The 23,113-nt window shown below is 42.8% G+C and overlaps 1 protein-coding gene and 1 long non-coding RNA gene across 2 annotated transcripts; both read right to left on the reverse strand.

Moving 5' to 3' along the window:
- Positions 1-9,397: 9,397 nt before the first annotated feature.
- Positions 9,398-11,209, reverse strand: LOC134441480 (uncharacterized). The gene is made up of 3 exons (XR_010033169.1): positions 11,127-11,209; positions 9,812-9,868; positions 9,398-9,455 (listed from the first exon to the last, which is right to left on the reverse strand). It is a non-coding gene; the product is annotated as an uncharacterized LOC134441480 (long non-coding RNA).
- A 5,251-nt stretch (positions 11,210-16,460) lies between these two features.
- On the reverse strand, positions 16,461-22,776 carry npas4l (neuronal PAS domain protein 4 like). The gene is made up of 9 exons (XM_063192049.1): positions 22,664-22,776; positions 21,465-21,640; positions 20,665-20,798; positions 20,242-20,341; positions 19,805-20,039; positions 19,410-19,519; positions 18,790-18,925; positions 17,082-18,463; positions 16,461-16,489 (listed from the first exon to the last, which is right to left on the reverse strand). Exons 1-9 carry the CDS (start codon positions 22,774-22,776, stop codon positions 16,461-16,463), a joined length of 2,415 nt encoding a protein of 804 aa, XP_063048119.1.
- Between the last annotated feature and the right edge of the window lie 337 nt (positions 22,777-23,113).

Here is a 23,113-nt window from a genome sequence, read left to right on the forward strand (position 1 = left end):
GAGATAGAGATAGAGAGAGATAGAGAGAGAGAGAGAGCAAGGCAAATGTGCCAGTAATATTTCCATAAGCAATCCCATCCAGATGCCAGTCATCCATTCAGAGCAGTGGGCATTGATCTGTCTAGCTGGCAGGCTCGCACACAGAGCATAAGTGGCACACCTCTCTCTCTCTCTCTCTCTCTCTCTCTCTCTCTCTCTCTCTCTCTCTCTCTCTCTCTCTCTCTCTCTCTCTCTCTCTCTCTCTCTCTCTCACCCCCACTCCTCCCTTCCTTTTCTCAGTACATGAGCTGAAGGAGCACACTTTCCCTCCCCCCATCCATCCCTGCCTCTCTCTTTCTTTCTTTCTTTCTATCTTTCTTTCTTTCTTTCCTTCTTTCTTTCTTTCTATCTTTCTTTCTTTCTTTCCTTCTTTCCTTCTTTCCCTCCATGGTGCCCGCATGCGTGTGTTCGAGGTGGTTGCGGAGATGTGGATGAATGTGCCCGTGTCAGCCATGCGTCCATCACCCCACCCCGGGGGAAATTATTGCCGCCACAGGTGACAGCCGGCGGGAACGGAGGGTAGGATACGGGCGCGGCGGAGCACGGCGTCGGGAGAGATGTTGGCACCGCCGCCGCCCGCTCCGCTGCCACTGCTTTCTACTGCTGCCACTGCCATCGTCACCAGGCCTGGGACAAAGTCATCTGAAGGGCCCCCTTCACCTATTGCATGCAATGTAATGAGGACCCAATTCTGAGCCCCCTCTCTCTCTGGGCGGGCCCGGTATACTGACCCCTTTGTCGCCCCCGTGATGGCTTCTCTGGCTGCCACCGCTGCCACTGCCACTGCCATCGCCACCGTTACTGCCGCCTGTCACTCTCACCCCATCCATCGGTGACATATTGCCCAGGTCTTGTCAAGGTGCATATTTACAGTCGCTCTCGCTCGCTCGCTCGCCCTCACTTCTGATAGGTCCTAATGAAACCTCCATGGAGATGACACAGGGCTTGGAGGATAATAATAACGAGCATGGAAAAGCGGAAGGAGGAGAGTGTGTGTGTGTGTGTGTGTGTGTGTGTGTGTGTGTGTGTGTGTGTGTGTGTGTGTGTGTGTGTGTGTGTGTGTGTGTGTGTGTGTGTGTGTGTGTGTGTGTGTATGCGTGCGTGCGCGTGCGAGTACGTGCGTGGGTGCCTGTGTGTGTGTGCGTGCGTGTGTGTGCATGCATGCTGCATCTCCCGAACACTCTCGTTCAGAAGAGTATTGTTGACGGCTTGTCTTTAGGTTGTCGCATGTGCTACTAAGTGATTTGTATGCGCAGACAGGCAGTAGTTGTTGCTCTTGCGTTGCGTGCTCCTGTGTTTGGCATGGTTCACTCACTCAAGGAGAGGTTGTGAAATAAATGCAGAACTCAAGATGGCACAGGGAAGTGCTAAAGGGACTTGGCTAGAGGACTGGAAGACTTTCAAATGCTCTCTCATTCGCTAAATTAGAAATGTCTGAGGCAAGGTTATTCCGCTGAGAACACATGGAACAAACCAATAGAATCTTTCAACTGTTTTTTTTGTACAGGTCTTTACTGATCCTGTCTGTTAATGTTTTCATAGGCTGTCTGTTCAAGCTAGATGCATGGTGCAGAGATAAAGTATAGTATAAATAACTTAAAATAGATCCATTTTAAACAGTTATTAATGGTAGAACAGAGTAACTTCATAGATCCTCACACAAATACACAATTATGGTATGCATAGCACTAGCACACACTTCTATATATAGATATACAGGGCAGTCATGGGTGAGCGGTTAGGGCGTCAGACTTGCATCCCAGAGGTTGCCGGTTCGACTCCCGACCCGCCAGGTTGGTGGGGGGAGTAATCAACCAGTGCTCTCCCCCATCCTCCTCCATGACTGAGGTACCCTGAGCATGGTACCGTCCCACCGCACTGCTCCCCATGGGGCGCCACTGAGGGCTGCCCCCTTGCACGGGTGAGGCATAAATGCAATTTCATTGTGTGCAGTGTGCAGTGTTCACTTGTGTGCTGTGGAGTGCTGTGTCACAATGACAATGGGAGTTGGAGTTTCCCAATGGCTTTCACTTCACATTTAGACATTAGGCAAGTCAAGTCAAGTCAAGATGGCTTTCTTATCAGTTTCTTCATATGCCCAGGACACACAAGGAAATTTAAATTGCATTTCTCTCTATCCCAAGACAGATATGGGACTGACATTAACAGGACAGAAATTTAAAAAAGCTAAAACATCTATCACGCGTCTGCATACAGAAAAAAAAACATGTGCTTGGTAAACCCCCTCTGTCACTGTCCAGCTAACATTCCTGTGTTCATTCATCCAGTCTAAGATGACCATACTCTATGTAGATTAAGTCAAGACATAGCAACGTATGGCGATGTTATGGATTTAAATGTGCAGCTAAAAGTGTCACAGATGCATCAGGCTAATTCATTCTAGGGGTGATATCAATCTTTTGAAAACATACACACACAGATAAGAAGACCATGACTAATTATGAGTAAGACAAATGTCTCTCCTGGTATATTTTCCCCCAGTCCAAGTGGGTGCTTCTTAATAATGCTATGTTTGGCTAGCCAGGCCGAATCCGCCTGGCCTTTTGGGGCTAATTAAGTGTGGCGAAGGAGAAAGGTCAAATTGTGACAAGCAAACATGATAAGCATGTCTTTATTTTTTGGGAGCACTGGCATTCCATCTTCTCGGCGTCTTTGACAAAACCCTGCTGGGCCATCGCTCATCCTGTCGAGCGCCATCGATTGCTTTTGCCGTAGTTAACAGTGGAACGAAGTACTGTCGAAGAAGAAGAAGAAGAAGAAAAAAGACGCCGACGGGCGACACTTGACAGCACTCGTTTTTTCTCTCTCTGAGTTTCTCTCTCTTGCTCTCTCTGTCCCTCTCTCTCTCTCTCTCTCTCTCTCCCTCTGCCACTCTCGGAGCCCCCACTTTGTCCTTAAGTCCTTGAAACATCATCACCACCACTACCACCAGCGGCAGCAGCCCAGACAAGCACACACATAGCATGCAGCAGGAGAGTACAGAGCCATAGACGTGCCACTGAACCACACGGTCTTAGGAGCCATTTTAGAAAATCGATACTGGGTCCCTCACTTAGAAGTTGGGGGAGGAGAAGCCCATTACTGGTGCTGTCGCCACCGCTGTTGCCCAAGCCAGGACAAATCCTCCCATGAGACCCCTCACACACACGCACAAACACACGCAGGCACACAGGCACGCACAAACACACATACGCACACACACACACACACACACACACACACACACACACACACGCAATAAGCATGAACGCTTGCACACACACACACACACACACACACACACACACACACACACACACACACACACACACACACACACACACACACACACACACACACACAGTGTCCTCAGAAGGCAGGGGAGGGGTGAGACATTAGCTGCATACCAAACCCTGATCCCAGATGGCAACCCAGATCCTGCCACCCAAGGAGGTGTGTGTGCGTGCGTGCGTGTGTGTGTGTGCGTGCGTGCGTGTGCATATGCGTGTGTGTGTGTGTAATGGTTAAGAAGGGAGTCTTAAGATCAGAAGATTGCGGGTTCGTATCTCACCCTTACCTCTCCCTACATCTCTGTCCATGGCTGAACTGCTCTTGAGTATGTCACCTTTCCCCACATTGCTACAGGGACTGTATCCTATACCCTGTTTATATTTGTAAGTCTGTTTGGTTCAGCTAATTGTGTGTGTGTGTGTGTGTGTGTGTGTGTGTGTGTGTGTGTGTGTGTGTGTGTGTGTGTGTGTGTGTGTGTGTGTGTGTGTGTGTGTGTGTGTGTGTGTGTGTGTGTGTGTGTGTGTGTGTGCGCACACAACTGTATGTGCATGGTTGTGCACACATATGTTTGCATACATCATGTGAGTGTATGTGTACCCATGCATGTGTGGGAATGTACACTTGAATGTGTGCATGTATTTATAGCATGTCTGCTCGATTTTGAGGTGCGTCAGACCTTAATTTTGCAGGGCTGGTTCCGTTAAACATCTTTATACTGAGCACCGACTGTGACATCCTCAGGCTGTGAAGAGAAAAAGAGGAGCAGTCTCTTGTGTCTTTTTCCCCCTTCTGTGATTTTGCAATCTACTACGCCACCTTGTGGTGACTTGACTTCTATGCGGTCCTCCTCTTGCTTTTCCCGACTATCTTTCCATCACATTTCTGCTGTTGCCTTTCTACTATAATGCCTCTGTTGCTGAGTAATTACTTCCTGTTGTAATTTTCCATCAATACTCATTTGGAGGTGAGTGCCATTTAGGTTACATTTAGATAAACATTCAAAAGCCAACTGATATTATCTTTATGTCATTAGGTTCAAAATATAATTAAAGCATGGAGCACAGTTAAAATTAAAGCTATTTGGATTTCAAATTTTAAAAGTGTGTCTTTTATCAGATATATTGTTGGATACTTGAGTTTTTGCATTGTGTTAATTCCTTACATGTTAAGCTGACTAGATCTGCAAACTGGGAAACAATGCCCTGCAAAAAGTGTGAAAATGATTGGTTTCGGTCATCCAAATCTTCTTCAGGTAAAATACTATTTTATGCTAGTTCACCTTAAAAAGGTTGGATGATCAAAACATAACCTTGGCAAAGTGTTAAAGATCATTTGCTTGTGTGCTGGATCTTTCTTACAATTGGATGACAACCTCACTGGGCTAATATCCTACGCACCTATCCAACTACCACAGAGGAGTGGAAAAGCACCCTTTTTTGAACTGGCTAATGATAAGGAAAGTCTAATTTTCAGATGCGTCCTAGCATCTCTATAAGAGGGTATGTCCATCCATTGGTCTGTCTGTCGGTCGGTCTGTCTGTCCATCTGAAATTGTCATTCCCTCCTGTGTCTACAAGGCAGCAGTGCATAGACGGACGCATCTTTGTCCGCCTGTTGGACTTGTTATGATTCCATTTGACATAGCAGAAACAAATGAAACATCTTGAAGAAGTTCAGTTGTAAGGGTTACATGAATGCAGGCAGATGTGTGGTACCAACAAGTTATCTTTTATTGGATACCCTTTTATTGTAGTGTGTGTGTGTGTGTGTGTGTGTGTGTGTGTGTGTGTGTGTGTGTGTGTGTGTGTGTGTGTGTGTGTGTGTGTGTGTGTGTGTGTGTGTGTGTGTGTGTGTGTGTGTGTGTCATCTTGAAGAAGTTCAGTTGTAAGGGTTACATGAATGCAGGCAGACAACAAGATGTGTGGTACCAACAAGTTATCTTTTATTGGATACCCTTTTATTGTAGTGTGTGTGTGTGTGTGTGTGTGTGTGTGTGTGTGTGTGTGTGTGTGTGTGTGTGTGTGTGTGTGTGTGTGTGTGTGTGTGTGTGTGTGTCAGGGATGGAACTTAGGTTTTTTTCCCCACCAGTCACTGTGGCATGTATGAGTCACTCGCCATTTTTATCAGTCAACTCATACAATACTAGCCGACTATAAATTGGTAATAATTATGTGGTCGGGGGTCTGGCTCTCCCTCAAAACATTTTGGATTTTTAGATGCTGCATTATAATCAATTTTAGGGTGAAGAATGGCAAAATCTATTTGACAAAATAAATCGTCTGGACATTCAGGCTATTAATAGCCCGAGTTGAGGTGAAAGTTTTCACCCATCAAAGTGACTGGTGGCTTGACAAATTTACCCGTCACAGCTGAAATTTACCCATATTTGCCAGGTGGACGGGTGTAAAATTACAACCCTGCTGTGTGTGTGTGTGTGTGTGTGCGTGCGTGTGGGTGTTGTGTCTATGTCTGTGTGTGGTGGGAGAATAAAGGCAGATTGAGGGTATGAGTGGAGAGTCTGGGTGACTGTCTGGAGCAGAGGTGAGGTGTTGATGTAGTAGTAGCCAATCATCATCATCCACTGGATACCATCATCATCCACTGGATGAAGGGACAGTAGATGTAGCGCTGCCTGACTGATGAAAAGAGTCGCACCGTACTGGCCTATCACCTATAATGACAAAACAAAACAAACCGTATTTTTTCAGCCCATTGAAATAAGTCATCATCCACCAGATACAATGGGCCTGACAGGTAGGTAGCTTTGTCAGACTGGTACAGAGTCAAATGTCTAAAATAAGAAACCTATCACCTATGATGAGAAACAAACGTTTATCAAGCCATGCTATTTCAGCATATTGATGGGAAACATGGAGATGTAAACTTTGAAACATAAGTGAATGTTTTTGGTTATCATGTAACCTAAGCTTAGTGCTGGCCTTCTGGGATGCTCTTACCTTCTGCTCTCAGGTTCCCTCCTGTCTCATGCCTCCTGACCCTTGTCTCTCTCCTGTGCCTCCTCCTCCTCCACTCTCCTCCTCCAGCAGCAGGAGAAGATACAGCACAGGCTCTTCATCTTTCTTCTCCATCTCTTACTCCTTCCTCCCTTCTTCTTCTCCTCCTTCTTCTTCTCCGCATCACTCTCCTTCTCACTCACCTCCTCCTGCTTTTCCTGGTCACCTCTGCACTGTTGGACCTGAGAGAACAAAACCTTTGTATTTAAAATGCAGTGAGACTACATGAGAATATGTTTTTTAACACCACACCACCATATGAGCCCTTTGCCTTTATCAATTAATTCTGGAAATTATACATTTAATGTCAATAGTCCGACTTGTCCCTTGACCCTTTTGATTTTTGGAAATTTAGAAAGGGTATTTTTTATCATCTACCTTGACACTCAGTGAACTTACTGTCATGAGAGCCATCTCATCCATGGCAGCAAATGCCCTCCCAGTGGGGTCCAGCTCTGCCCCAACAGTTGCAGTGGAGAAGGAGAAGGATGGAGGCTCCATGATAAAGTTCTCCTCGGATGTCAAGCTGACTAGGGACGGGCAGGGTGATGGAAATTGCCACAGGGGGGGCACAAAGTCCCCAGCCCCAGACAGCCGAAAGTGTGCCGACATGTCCTCCGAAATCAATGCAGAGGAGAGGGAGAGAGCAGAGGAGGGCCGCACAGAGGAGGGCCGCTCCCAATCTATATTAAGCCATGCTATTGCACGCTCATCAACCAGGGGCAGGGGCAGGGGCAGGGGCGGGGGCAGGCTTGCGCGCTGCGTCTCGGAGTACTCATATATCTATGGAAGTAAAGGGGAAGAGGAGAACTTTGTGAGGGAAATTACAGTATATGTTAGAGACCTGAATTTAACACTCATCACCTCCTTTTGCTCTTAAGGTGTTAAATTGACACAGCAAAATGTGCTGTGTACATGATGACTCATTCATGATGGTTCAGCTAGGTCAGTGATTCTCAAACTTTTTCAGCCCGAGGACCACTTTGTCCCCCCAAAAATGTTCAGGGACCACCTGTCAACCGAACTGACAGTTGATGGGTGCTAATTTGACACTGCTAATTTCAATGCAGATCACTTATTTTTTACTCACATGTATTATGTGGTTATTGTGACGTAAATAAGATCTCAGCTATACTTATCCCTAAAGCGACCGACTGGGGTCATTTATGACCCGGGCACATATTTTCATACACCATTTCAGCAATTTTCATCAGAAAAACTTGTCCTTCTAGGAGTTTGTCAATACATATGTTGTGCATGTTGTGAATGATTTTTGTGAGATTTGGACCATCTATATAGGATTTATAACCAAAACACCTCTGGGGTCATTTATGACCCCGAGAGGATCCATGAGATACTCCACATTATAATGGCCATTGTTATAGTAATTTTCAAACTCTGGTTTTTGTATTTTGTTTCTTTGGGCAAGCCATGGTCAGCAGACTTAAAATATTCATAATATAAACATTTATAGTATTAAAATATAATGTATTATATAAATAAATAGGGCACCCCTGCGATAGCCAACACAGCATATTGTGAGGGCACCCAGGTAGCATTTCCTCTGTTATTGCTCCATATTTGTTGATATCATGGCACAGTGGTCCTAGACACATGATGCGAATATGAAATGGAAGTCATCCTGATGAACAAAGAGCTAGGAAACAAGTCATCAGTGTAGAAATCAATGGCGTTTTTAGAAGTTTCCTTATTATATGGCTATACAAAGGCTGAAGCATCAGTTGAATCATTTCTTTGCTCTAATATATATGGAAGACACATTTTCACAGCTACAATGTCCAGAAAAAGTTTCAGAGAAATTTTGAGTGTGCATATGGTTATATGTTTGAGACATGGTTTTGTCTATGTAAATTACCATATTCTCTGATCTTGTGATTTCATGAACCCAGAAATGTTGAGTAGCCTAAAGTTTTATTGCAGAAATATCATCTATGGGCCTAATGGATAGAATTTAGCTTGGTTTCCCAAAGTTTCACTTTGAGCAATTTCCATAATTAGCATAAATATACTGTATTATTATGGTAAGATTACTACAAGTGAATAGGCTAAAAAAATTAAATGATAGATATCACCATGAAACTTTCTCAGTTGATTACTGATGATGATAGAAGAAAAAAATGTATTGGATGTTTTTTGTATTCTGATGTTTACATATGCAAATGAGGGTATACATCATATTTAGCATATACGTATGTAAGTTTGACAAATTTTTAGCAAAACAATAAAATGTTCAAATTCACATTTTTTTGCTTTAGATGAGGGACAAGTATGTGCAAGATGTAAATAAATTTGAATGAACCCCAACAAATAATTCATATAATGTTATTTCTACATAAACTCCTTGGGGTCATAAATGACCCCGCTCGGTCAGATTAGTCGCAAAAACAGGCCGGTCGCTGGAGGGTTATCTTTGTAATAATGTTACAAATATAGCCTACTGCTAGCTTGTCTTGGAAAAATAGAAATCCCCGTACGGACCACCTCAGCTGTGTCGCGGACCACTAGTGGTCCCCGGACCACACTTTGAGAATCACTGAGCTAGGTGGACAATTCTCCACCCCGTTCATAATACCCACTCATCTGAATACTAAGCGGACATCTCTCCATTTATCAAATTGTTAAGGCTGATATTGCTTTGTCCTGCGCTTTTATAGGTGACTGACATTTGTTTCTCGCAAAAATTGTATACCTCAAAATGTCTTAACTGACAGGTTAGGGATATGGTCAAAGCACACTCTGAGATTGACCTCACATAGAAAATCCATGAGAAAAATGTCTGCAATCACAATGTGAACAACAGGCAAATGTGGGGCTAGAGAATTGTCCAACATATTGCTGGTGGTAATAGATAAAGAACGAACAATCTTGATTATATGTATTCACTTTTTTTCAAAGCAAAAATATAAATCTGTAGGCCTAAAGGATCTTTTTATAATCCTACAATTATGCTTATAATTGCTTTAAATTCTTTCTTTTCTTAGTATATGATTCAGTGTACTATAACGCCAAAGGGTATATAGTACCATTACTTACTTTTACATATTGAAGAGCTGGACATGAAAAGACTCTCCTCAATTCCTCTGTCCTAAACTGAAAAATGCATAGGCATAGTGTATACTATGGTCAAGCCTGATTACCAATAAAGACATTTTCTGCCATTAATGCTGGTGCTGATGAATATCTAATGAACATTCTTGATGAAATTTTTTCTTTTTTTCTTCAAAGCAAAAATATAAGTGAAGGATGTTTGTACACGGTAAAACAAATAAATTGTTAATTTAACACTCTGGGACCATACACTCTGGAAGATGCATGTTGAATCACTTTAAGTGTTGAATTAACACTGCATTTTTACAGTGTATAATCATACGATGATACTTATAATTGCTTTAAATTGTTTATTTTCTTAGCATTTGCTATGAGTGCCAAAGGGCAACATTACTTACCTCTACAGGATGAAGTGTCGGAAGTGACACGTAGCTCCTCAATTTCTCTTTCCTAAACTGAAACATGCAGAGGCATAGTGTATGCTATGGTCAAGCCTGATTACCAATGAGGACATTATTATAAGGAATGGAACAAAGATAGAGCTGATAAAATATACACATCTTTGTACACATACTCATATTGTACAGTATAAATTGACTATTCTACACTGTAGCTTAGTATCAAATCTAACTTTTTGACTGGAACCTTTTTACAGCTGTAGACAGAATTGAATATATATCCTATATTACAATGATTCTATAAGGTTAACCATTGTTAAATCTCAGAGCATCTGTGTAACATACCATACTGAATGAAATCATTATGAAAGAACTGAAGTTGATAAGACATAAGATTATCTATTTACTGTCTCTGAATATTGACTATGGTGACCTTAAGAATGTTGTGACAGGACACAAGATCATGCTCTATTGTGATGTAATAATACTGTATCCATATAGAAGGAATATTCATACACATCCAGTTAGATCAATCAATCAATCAATCAATCAATATTATTTATACATGATCATACAAAACTATCATTCAATGCGCTAGAAAGAGAAAGAAGAAGAAGAAGAAGAAGAAGAAGAAGAAGAAGAAGAAGAAGAAGAAGAAGAAGAAGAAGAAGAAGAAGAAGAAGAAGAAGAAGAAGAAGAAGAAGAAGAAGAAAAATACCTATGCCTATTATTGTATTATAGAGATAGATATCTATCACCAAAGGCAGATGAAAATAAAATAGTTTTTAGTTTGTTTTTAAAACAAGATACTGTTGGGGGAGTTCTAATTTGGGCAGGAAGCTGGTTCCAGCATTTGGCAGCATTTGGCAATTTGCCATTTCGCCCTGTCTGGATTTGACCCTATCGCACAACCAGTAGAGGAGATTTTGAAAGCCCAAGACATCTCGTAGGACGATATTGCTAGTATAAAATATACTTAGCACCTATCTAGGACCATTTAGTGACTTATAAACTATCAGAGTTACAAGATGTATCTTATAATGAAGTACACGAGTATGCAGACACACAAACTAAGTTTTGACGAGTTTGTTAAAGAAAATAAAACTTGCAGCTGACATAAATCTATCTTACATCTATCTATATCTACATATGATAATGTGAAATTATCATTTTCTTCCAACATTGCAGTTGTATGACATTTCCCTCTTTGACTTGAACCTCTTTACAACTGTTTAAAATGTCATACATAGTATAAGAAATATTTGCTACTGTATGGTTAACTATGGTTAAATCTCAAGAAATATTTGTAACATACCATATTCAATGAAATCATGTTGTAGGAATTGAAATGATTTGGAGATAAGACATAAAATGGTCTGTTTACAGTCTCTGAAATTGAACTAATGATCACTTAGCAATTTGTGAGCTTTAAGAATGTTGTGACATCACATGTTCTATTGTGATGTCATAATAGGCTACTATAGGCTATACGTACCTGTACATGTAGAATGAATATTCCTACATATCTTTAAAAAAAAAAACGTATAGATCAAACATTTAGTACAAGAATATCTAGATTCCACTGAACTAAGCACTGTGTCATATAAATGGTGGCAAGAGCAACAGTGACAGTGCACAGCAATAATGATAGGCTACACACACCCATTTGGAAAAGTAACATTTTGAACAATATTTTAATAATTTATTTCCAAAGTGTGCGTAGAGTAAGTTTAATACAAGATTGATTGACCTTACAACAGAACATGTTAATAATATAACATCAATTACACAATTTTTCCCATTTTGTGAAATCAAAAGTTAGTACACACTTATGGGTCATTCTACGTTTCCAGTGCGCTTTTAAGTCCGTGGACTTTATTTGCCAATTCCACTAACTATGAACTGCATCCAATGATGTTTTGGACATTAGCACACATTTATCTGTCATATAATACAAACAGTCAAGACATAACATTATTTCCCTCAGCAAGAATGAATATTTATTACTGGTTTTGGGCGTATTCATGCCGTCCTGTTTTCCAAATGTCAGATTCAGTATTCATATTAGCATGAAGAAGAATAAAGAAACTTGTTTTGCCCAAGACGATTGCAAATTGATTCACAGTAATCATCACAATATGACAAAACTGTCAGAAAGACCATTGTGCTTTCCATCATACATGAAATTTGCCATTTTGTGTGTGTCCACGTTTTTTCTCCTAAAAAAGTGCCGACTTGTTCCCCTGCACTGTTGACCGTAACACAGTTGAGTAACACGGTTGACTGTTTTGAAAGTGTTTTTGTGCTATTGATCCCTTATGTGTTGGAAAAATCCTATGAACAGACACTAGGGATTATCTCTGGAGAGGGAAGTCTTGTGTAAGGAGTGTGACTAAACTCAAATCAGACGTTACAGGGATTAATAATGAAAAATGTGTCAGTCTGTATCACAGTGAATCATAAAATCCTACTTATGAAGTTCAACAATCACATTTCTATATCAGTTTCACAGATTAATGAGAACATTATTGTTAAGGGACATAAGCACTTTCAAACGTGTGTTGTTTCAACTCTGTAGTATTTTTATATACTGTATGTTTGAAATGTCATAGTATTTGTCCATAACACTGTTGACAAAATAATCAAGCAAATGTTCGCTTCCATAAGAGTATTTATCAAATGATTTAAGATTAAGCTTGGCAATTTGTTTGTATGGAAACTTAAATATATACACTATGGAAACATCTAGGTCATTTATTTGAAAAAAAAATAAAATAAAATACTGATCATTGACATTTTGCGTTTGCCAAAAGCACACTGGAAACGTAGAATGACCCTTATATAAAATTCCATAGTCACCACCACGCATGCTTGACACACCATCTAAAAAAAATTGTTCATCGTGATATCATCAGACCACAGTGCACAGCTCCTGCAGTCCATATCTGTAGTCTGTTTGCCTCTGATGAGACCATTATAAACAAAATAGCTTTTGATGATGTCAAGCATACAGTAATGTGGTGACCAAGTGAGAGAAAGAAAGAAAAGTGTGGTATGGTAATGCATGCAAGCATGGTAGTGGGACTGACATGGTCTTGGGCGACAAGAATGCCATCAACATTGGGAAGCTTTATATAGGCCTACTACATCTTCTCCTCTGTGTGTGTGTGTGCGCGTGCGTGCATGCGTGCGTGTGCGCACAATATGTAATATACCCACAGGGTATAGTGGGGTTGTGTACAGAGTGTGGGTTTGTGTACAATACCTGACTTCATTCTGCCATATCAGCTGTGTAATAGTCTTTAATATGTTGTGGTAGACTAGAGAGTAGTGCTGAGGAGTGTTTCTTGCTACGGTTGCTCCCTCTGCCTCTGGCTTCCCTGAGGAGGCTTCGACCCCACTGTGTATACTGCAGTCTCAGCCTTTGGCTGTTTGTTAAAGACAAAGTATACTGTATGCTAGAGAAGAAATGCACAAGAGAGATGTATATGAAATAATGTATGTCAGTATTATCTGAACATGTGTTTGGTTTCATTAGTCAACCTCCTGGTCCCACCATGTTTTACAGATATATAGACATGTTCTTGCATGAATCTGGATGGGATCCCGCTTATTCATGAGTAGATTGACTAACAAACATCTGCCCTATGAAATATTGATTTAAAAAAAAAACTCCTTCCTGTGTGACGGTCCCCTCTGGTCATGGTAATGTCTTTGTCTCAAATCCAAGAGAGTAGATTAGAGTAAGATACTACAAGTGCGTGCATTTCTGTGTGATGTCATGTGATCGCCACGTTAGGAGACCTTTGGAGGCTTTAGGTTGAGATTAAATGGAGTTCCCTTGTCACTGTAGATGGCGGTAGCGCACATCTTATGTAAGCCGTCGCCAAATGCCATAGAAAGAGAAGTAGAAGGAGGGGACAATGCCTCCCTAGGAGACCGAATTTTTGACCACACTCCTTTGCATTGGGATGCGCAGTTTAAATCCTCTTTCCCTAATCTACTCTCTTTGGTTAAATGCTGACACACTGGCTACATACATTACGGTTTTAATCCCAAATTAATCATTCAGAATTAAATATGTCCGTCAAGTGTATATCGCACTCTCATTTAATTCCAAATTGTGAAGTATTTACATGATGTTTTCAAAGAGGAATTAAGTTTTAATTCGGAATTAAATGTCCCATGTAACCGAGACTACTTTGTACAATTGGTGAGGGCACTAAAAAACTCACATTTGGAGAAAACTCTCTGCACTTTTTCGGAGTTGGCAGAGATAGGCCTACTTCCTCAGGGCTCTGCTGTCAGAGTGTACAATGCAGTAAAGGGAGACTGAGCTATAAGACCTGAACTCTGCTGTGCCGCCCCTACACTGGTGGAGGCACCGAGTGACACGATCACCGACTTCCTTTTCTATCCCATCACATCCTTCTATCCTTGCCATCTATCCATCTCTCCCACTATTCACCACCGTGACCCCTGTCTGCCACCACATCAACTCTCTCTCTCTCTCTCTCTCTCTTTCTCTTTCTCTTTCTCTCTCTCCCTCTCTCTCTCTTTCCCCCCCTCTCTCTCTCTCTCTCTCTCTCTCTCTCTCTCACACTCACACACACACACACACACACACACACACACACACACACACACACACACACACACACACACACACACACACACACAGCACCAGCACCAGCCCGTCCTCCACCACCACAACCCCCCCACCTCCCCACAGGGCTTGGGGTTTGAGGATAGGCTGTGATGACTCCTGTGATGGCCCCTCTGCTGTAAAGGGAAAGGCCCATCAGTGTGTGTTCAGGGCCAATTTACCAACTTTTCAGCCACAGCCTTCAGCCCAAGCTGAGCCCTGCTTGGTTCCCTTCCCCTTACTTGCCTGCTTGACTGGTGAAAGCGCACTGACTGTGTGAGTGATGGAGTGAGAGAGTGACATCTTCGGGGAGGATTGGAGTCAAATAGAGGAGCACTTGGGTTGGGGAGGTGCTGTGGATGTGCGGGGGTGATGGAGAAAGTGGAAATGGAGATGGAGGCTGCAGGCTGCAGCTGACTCAGTCTGACAACTGTACTTTCCAGCAGTGAGCAGTGATGTGCCATTGTGCGTTGTGCTACTGACTAGTGCCACCATGCTGAGGTTAGTTGTTTTGTTTGTCTGGTTGGTTGGTAGCAACACAACTTTTCGGGTTTTTTTAAACAAACTTTTCATCAGTGAGTGCACAATAAGGTTATAATGGCAGTGAGTGATGATGACGACGATGATGATGATGATGATGATGATGATGATGATGATGAAGATGATGATGGTGATGATGGCTGCAGTAGTGATGAGGCCAGGGAAAGACGATGAGGATGATTATCATGATGACAATGAATATTGTCATTTACGAGTCGTATAAGCATGAATAGTAAAGATCACTGTCATGTACGTAGGTGTACGGATGTAGTGCAGTACTTACGTAACTACAATGTATATTTCCATGTAATATACAGTATATACTTAAGAGTTTAAATTGGGATGTAGCCCTCTGTAGGTGTATGAGCAATGACCTAAGTGTAAAATATGTTTCTGTAGGCCTGAATGGTGTCAGGAAAAAATTATGGAAGATGCAAAGTATTTCAGGGGACATTTTTATTCAATTCACAATTTAAAAAAATAGAACAAAAATCTGAATGTAAAGAAATAGAATATATTTTCTCAACCCCATTTGGTCACGATTGTCGAAACTGGATTGTCATTTGAGCTTGGCAGTTGGTTTAGGAATGCACACAGTCAACGCACGTAGGAATGCAACATTTTCATCATAACATAAGAAGCATTGACAGTAATCTTAATGCCCCATTGTAAGGACATACTGTACATTTCACAATAAATACACACAGACATGAAACAAAATATACATTATACTATGCAGTGAAGGTGGGGCTATATCTTTGAGGTAGTTATCTCATCTTACATCCTCTCTACCCAACAAATTCTGGGAAGGAAGAGAAGAAAACAAGCTTTCTCACCAGATGCTGTAGGAAAACAGCACAAGTACCTTTTACACATAGCAACCAATTAGTAACAACTAGCCAGTGATGATCACTCCATTATTGCAAGGGTACTTCATTTTACAGAGAATGCTACCATTTAAATTCAGAAATTAAGTACATTATCATGTCGTAGCTAGCATCCGAACCCTGTTATTTCGGTGTGATTTTTGGTGTACTGTGCCCAGAGTACCCACAGTATTCAAAATTATGCCACTAGTGGTTATTCAGACCTGAAAACAACTATTATTTGAGTCACACAGCTGTACCATATTGTTAGGGTAATAAATTCAGACACGAACAATCTATGTACATAAGAGTTATTATTAACAACATGAACAAATCTATGATACCGAAGTAGTAACTTTCCTTCACTTAGTGACAGGTCAGTTAATTACATAAAGGCTTGCTTCTTGTCTTATTTAATCTGGGAAATCCAGTGCGTTTGTCAGTAAAAGTAGAATGCTACTCTTATTTGGAAATGGTCAGTCCAGTTTCAGTTAATAGTTACTGTATGTCTGCTGTGGAGTGAAGAAGCCTTTAGTTTCCATGACAATATGCCATACGATGTGTAGTAGTACCGCTGTACTGTAAGTCTTGGACACAGTCAGAACATGGATTCTTCAGTAAGTCCATCTGGGGGGGAAAAGTGGAGAAAAATAGGCACTTAATTAAGACACAGGAATGAATGTGAACTCATTCTAATGATCACATCTTTAATAGTTGTAATTGAGTATATCACGTAATGTAATTACGAACTTAAGAAGCCATGCTGGTAGTAAGACTTAATTACCGTATCTTTAAAGAGACTAATTAATATCACACCACAGGCTAGGGTAGGCTACTCGAGAAAAATCCTGCTTATGAAATCACTTCAATTTTCTGTTACACAAGTGCTGGTGTAGCCTTGTGGCAGAGAATACTTTTTGCTTGGCGGGTTGGTTGAGCACCGCATCATCGTAAATAATCCAAAAGCACACAAAATCTGTCTTTTAACCACAGCACTCCATCTGTGTTTATCTGTTCTTTTCAGCTTGAATCTCTGTAGCTGTGTAGTCTTTATTGAGGGCTTACAAAAGTGAATACATGGCTACCTTGGACTGTTAGGGCCAGTTAAACAGCAGTCTGAACAGCAACCGCTGGTGCCAGACTATCTTAATCATTTTTAAACCTCATTATCTGTTTTGCCAAGCTAGTATTGTTAACAATGGTCGCTGTGGTTACCTACCTTGTGGAATGCTGCAGTGAGCGTACTGGTGGAGTTGATGCAACCCAGCGCTTTGGTCCTGGCACTCCGTCCTGGCGTTGCTGCGCAGATCAGCAGTGCTGTGGTGGGAGGAGGCGGTGGAGGATCCAAACTCCTCTGCGGGGAGACAGTCTACCAACGCGGCCAGAGAGAGGTCATGCTGTTGGGCCAGGGGTCGCCTGCCAAACTGGGCCACCTCCAGCTGCCCCCAGCCCTCGGCACGACTCCCCAGCATCCCATCCAGGTCCTTCAGGATGCAGTCTATGGTGCTCTCGTCCAGCACCGTCTCAGGGCCAGCGGTAGTGGCGCCGCCAGCCATGGGTAGGTACAGGGGAGCGCCGTGCTGGGGCCAGCCCAAAGGAGTCACCTGATGATGGGGAGAGACGTCGACGACTGGAGCCAGGCCCTGGATGCAGTAGGCGTTGAAGCTGCTGGCCAGGGAGGAGATCTGGCGAGCCAGCAAGGAGATCTCCACTTGTTCGTGTTCATGTTCACTATAGTGCTGCTGGGGATGGATGACGGGAACGGCCTCTGAGGTCTGAGTGGGGGTGCGAGGTGGCACTTCATGGGACGTTGGTGGAGGTGGCAGCTCTTGGGGCGGCTCCGAACCCCCAAGATCCATAGGGGCCACCATGGGCAGCAGGTTGAAATCCTCTGGGTGAAGCACGCACTCAGCCTGGCTCTCGTACACCTCATCCAGGGGCTGGTAGCCGGGCACGAGGCACGAGTCGTTTGCACAGTCCGGGAAGGCGAACACAGACTCCGCACCAGGGGAGATGGGGCTGGACACAACCTCGAAGGAGCTCCTGGCAAAAGCCTCTGTGTTATTATAGTTCTGCAGCATGAGAGTTGGGGTATAAGAGTTAGACGGCTCTGGACGGTCCACCACCCTGCTACTACTGCTACTGCTGCTGCTGTTGTTGTTGTTGAAGCTGATGGAAGGGCTATAATGGGGTGAACCACTAGGTGGCGACAGCATCCCTTCTGTGACACCGCACTGCTCCTCCACCAGGTAGTCTGCCATGGACTCCCCCTGTGTGAGGGGGGAGTGAGCGGAGGCAGGGCTGTACGGAGGACTGCAGAACACAGTGGTGCCGTGCCCCAAACAATGAGAGACGCCTTCTTGGTTGCCGAGGTGATTGTCTTCCATGGCAACAACGCTAGTGCTGGGTTCTGTGAGTCGAGTCCTTTTTCTCGATTCCTCGACGGACTGGCAAGAGTCATGTCGTCTTTTTGGGGACGTGTTGGAGCAAGCCCCCGGGCTCAAGGGCTCATGGGAGGCTGGAGGACTGCTGAACGACTTGGCACGGACTCTCACACTGTTGTTGTAGAGATGTTGTTTAAGGAACATGGCCTCCGTTTCACTGCAAAATATAGTAATATTGTGTTAATAATGTCAATACAATGCATGTTTATTAATGAAGCTCAGAGCATGTATTACAATGTTTAAGGAATGGTGTAGGCCTGTATTTTATGGAATTACACGATGAAACAACTGACAGGTTTTAATGAATGAAAGACAAACTATACTGAACAATTCAGACATAAAGCATGTCATGCAATATTTAAGAAACAATGTGAACACTAACTGATGAGTTTTAATTTAAGACAAGAAAAGACATTAAAAACAAATCAAGCAATACAAAGCTTAAAAAAATGCATTTTTATTTTTATGGAAAAAAAACACTACCTGATGATGAAGTTTGAGCAGGTGATCTCCTCTTTCTCGGGGCTCTTGGCAGCTGAGATGTAGAGCCAGGCCCAGGAGAGGTCCTTACACTGCAGCCTCACCACCAGCTCCACCTGGGGCTCATCAACCATCTCAACTGCACATGGAGGAAGGAAAAAGAAGTATCATAAGTAAAATGCAGAGCAGACCACTAGATGTGTCACACATCAGTCTCAGACTCTTCCTCTACTTCAACTGGGCATGAAGGAAGGAAAAGTAAGTCTGTCAATTTTTATATACAGCACCCAGACCACAAGATGTGTCACACATCAACCTGGGGCTCCTCAACCAGCTCAACTGGACATGGCGGAAGTGAAAGGAAGGAAGTAAAATGTATTTATACAGTGCAGACCACTAGATGTGTCACACATCAATCACAGACTTTTCCTCCACCCTAAGTGGACATGAAGGAAGGAAAAGTATGTGATTTTTTTTAATATACAGCACAGACTAGATGCGTCACATCAGTCTCTGCCTCTTCCATCACCTCAATTGGACATGCGCAACACAGGCTACATCATCACCCTCAGTCATAAAAACATTAATGAAAAGAGAAAAAAATGACTAAAAACAGGTCTTACTCATGCTTTTGTGTGCGCAGGCGGCGATAGACAGGTCCTCAGGATGAATCAGACTGTACCAGGACTGACCAGTCAGCTCCTCTGACGTGTGGCCCAGGTGAAACAGCACACTGTAGGTTGGGAAAAGAAAGATGCCGATTAGATCATCTGAGGACATTACTTTGTTGAATGTGATGGACAATATTTACTTGTTATTTAAATTAAGCAACCAAAATCACTCCAGAGGAAATTAACAAGATTAAAGTAATAATAGAGGAAAATCTCAATAAAACAGAAAAATTCAAACTACAAACTTAGCTTTAACTGATCTGTTTAAATGAATACAGCATACAAAACATACACCATTTTTTAAACCAAATATTTTTCGTGTGTTTCATTGCTATCATCCCACTGACCAGTAGGGGGCGTGCAGGAAGCTCATGTCCGGCCTGTGGATCGTCCTGAAGTGCGTGGTGTAGGAGGGAAGGTCGGACGGCCGCAGCCGGTTGGCCGTGGGGCTGCAGAGGGCCACGAACAGAGAGCCTTGTGGGCCGGCATCCTGGAGCCGTCCTCTCACCAGGAGAGTGCAGAGGCTGCCGTGCTGGAGCCGGAAGGCCTTGGAGGTGTGCATCTGACACACAAACGACACCTCTGCGGAGACACAAGAGAAAGGGCGTCAGGAATGTTCTTGGAATGCATTGCGGTATTGTGTGTGTGTGTGTGTGTGTGTGTGTGTGTGTGTGTGTGTGTGTGTGTGTGTGTGTGTGTGTGTGTGTGTGTGTGTGTGTGTGTGTGTGTGTGTGTGTGTGTGTGTGTGTGTGCGTGCATGTGCATGTGCGTGTGTTGTATCTACCTTTCAATGGGTTGGAGTCTCCCTCTAAATTCTCCCTGACAAGGTCCACACAGGAGCTGTCAATCATGTCGTAGAATGTGTCTCCTTGTAGGATGTCAACCTGCAGAGTCAGAGCCAGAATCAGTATCTATAAAAACTTCTTTGTGTACCATTATATTAACACTGGCAGACTGATGTATCTAACATAATGCTGGTATTGGAAATGTAATGTACACTTTTATACTGTGTGATAGACTTTGTTAGTAAAGTTTGCTTCCACTAGATTGCGATGCCCAGAGGACATTATACAGACTGACAAAAAATCCATATCAAATATTTGGAGAGCAAGAGTAAGGAGGAGAGTTTGAGTGGGATGGACAAAGGGAGAGGGGGGGCAACAGAGAGACAGACAGAGAGAAGCTGATCAATAAAGAATAACCTTACCATGGACAGGCCCAGATAGTCGGAGACATTTTCAGAGATGTAGACCAGCTTCCCTTCTCCGGTCATGGCCACAATGAAGCCAGGGAGGGCTGGCAGGAAATCACAGGGCAGGACAGGGTCACTCTGGCGGCCCTCTGGTCGAACTGCATAAAGTAGGTGGAAATACGATTAATGTCAAACTGCACACAAAAGATGAAAATGCACTCAATGACAAACTGTACAACAGAGGCGAAAAAATAATTAAACTCATGGCACCTGTTACAAATTTGCTGTTACAAGCATGGCAATGACCAAAACATAAGTTATTACGAAAGACTGTAATGTCATAGTAGAGTAATACTACGGTAGTGAAGTCTTTTCACTGACTGGTAGGCTACAGCATTTCTGTTATAGCCAAATAATTTATGCCGTACCATCTGAGGCACGCTGTAATAATAGTCATTGAAAGGTTAATTACCTTAGTGCTACTCTACTATGACATAACACAGGGCCTTTAATAATGCACTACGACTCGGTCATTGCCATTCTAGTAACAACACATTTATAATGTCATGTTTGAACGGGTTAACTAGTTCTACTAATTGCTAGTTGTATAGGAGCTACAGGAGCTTGTATAGGTACTGCAGGTGTAATGTATGTGTACTGTCTAATTGTCTATGTCTAATTGTCTGTCCCCACCTAAAGTCTATGTCTATGTCTGCAGGGGAAAGTAAGAAACGTAATTCAATTCTTTGTATGACCAGCGCATGTAAAGAAATTGACAATAAAGCCGACTTGACTTGACTTGAGGAGCTTGTTGCCATGGCGCTCACCTCTGTAGAGTACAGACTTCCTGATGTAGGTGCAGATGAGGGCCATGGAGTGGAGGTAGGAGAGGCGCTCCTGCTCCTCCGCCGGGATGGGCAGCAGGGAGCGCATGTTCCGGATCTCTCCGTTGATGTGGTCCCGCCGCGCCTTGGAGGCCCCCTTGGTGGACCTGAGGGGAGACAGGAGAGAGGGGAGAATTTAAGACTTGGACCCAAAGGTAAAACTTTGAGCTGGGGGCAAAACCAGTTAGGCCTATAGGCAAAGACCATGTAGCATCTTATGAGAAGTTCAGAGTCCAATAAAAAGCAAAACAAAAAAATGGAGATGTGAGCTGTAATAATAATGAAAAGAAAAATACAGAAGTAGCTATAGCTATTGTCCTAATTGATCTGCCTCTGCATTAGCCTCAGGTGGTAAGGCACATTCAGCTTAAAGCTTATTTCATCATCCCAGAAATGATCAAGTCCTTCACCTCATTTAGGCACCTCAGCAGGCAAGATTACTGACAAAAAACAATTTCACACCAAGAATAAACCCTAGATTCAAAATCTGTCTGCCAAAGCAACACTTTGCTCTGAAAGGAGGGCATTGAAAGCTGCCAGTGCTCCTATTGTGTGGGCCTCTGGGTAGGGAAGACACATGTACACACATGGGCTTTATAAGGGCTGAAAAAGCAGGGGCGTCATAGCTCACATCATCGCTCCATGGACAAATGGAAGCCCACCAATGCCATATAAATAGGGAACTCCATCTGACAAAGCACTCGAACGTCACTAGCACAAATGACTGATTCTGTCCCCCTGTCTGTCTCTCTACCCACCCTTGGGTTTGCTCAGCTATGAATGAATGAGAGGCAGAATCACAATGATATGGCTGCACACAAAAATAAATATAGGCTAATTAAGCAAACACAAATCTTTTACATTATTCATCTGTAGTCTTCTGTGTAAAACTGGTTGCTGTTACCCCATTAATGGATGTTTGCTGGTATTACAATGAGATAAACTTCACTAGTTTTTGAGATTGAAATGCATAAGATGCATTGCAATGTGGACAAAACAATGGACAACTACTAAACTTCTTAGAAGGCTATGTCATTAAGCCAAATTAAAATAAGCACAGGCAGACGCACACACTACAGATGCGACTCTAACCGCGAGAGTGCGCCATACGAGAAATGATGTGAACTCACCTGAATCTCCGGCAGAATTTCGGAGTGATGGTGTCCGTGCGACAAGGAGAACTTGAGAAGGAGCCTCGTCTTGCGCCCTCAGAACTTTTACAAGATTCACAGTAGACCGTCATCCTGGTATTATTTGTAGCCTCCCGCCTCAATTAATAAAAATCATGAAAACTGACATAAAAGTTGGCCACACTTAAAAATGAATTTCGCGCGCCAATTTGTGCGTAGCTCTACAAAATGAAACTATTTACAATACAGCAGCTGAAAACTGCGTATGCAAAATACATTAATAATTGTTCAATAAATCTATAACAGCAACTAACTCTTTTGGGCTTAACTTAACAGTGGCCTCCTAAATCGATACATTTCAGCAATATGAAGTGTGGACGCTTCCAAAGATATGCAGCCTCGGGCATCCGTGCCTCTTTGCCTCAGGGCTGCCTTTCGGCGTGTGTCTGG

Source organism: Engraulis encrasicolus, chromosome 24, assembly GCF_034702125.1.
Source record: "Engraulis encrasicolus isolate BLACKSEA-1 chromosome 24, IST_EnEncr_1.0, whole genome shotgun sequence".
NCBI lineage: Eukaryota > Metazoa > Chordata > Actinopteri > Clupeiformes > Engraulidae > Engraulis > Engraulis encrasicolus.

Coding starts and splice junctions, on each gene's coding strand:
- npas4l (XM_063192049.1), bottom strand. CDS start 22,776: ATGACGGTCTACTGTGAATCTTGTAAAAGTTCTGAGGGCGCAAGACGA. Junction 20,342..20,664: donor ACTATCTGGGCCTGTCCATG/GTAAGGTTATTC, acceptor CTGACTCTGCAG/GTTGACATCCTACAAGGAGA. Junction 20,040..20,241: donor AGACTCCAACCCATTGAAAG/GTAGATACAACA, acceptor GTGTCTCCGCAG/AGGTGTCGTTTGTGTGTCAG.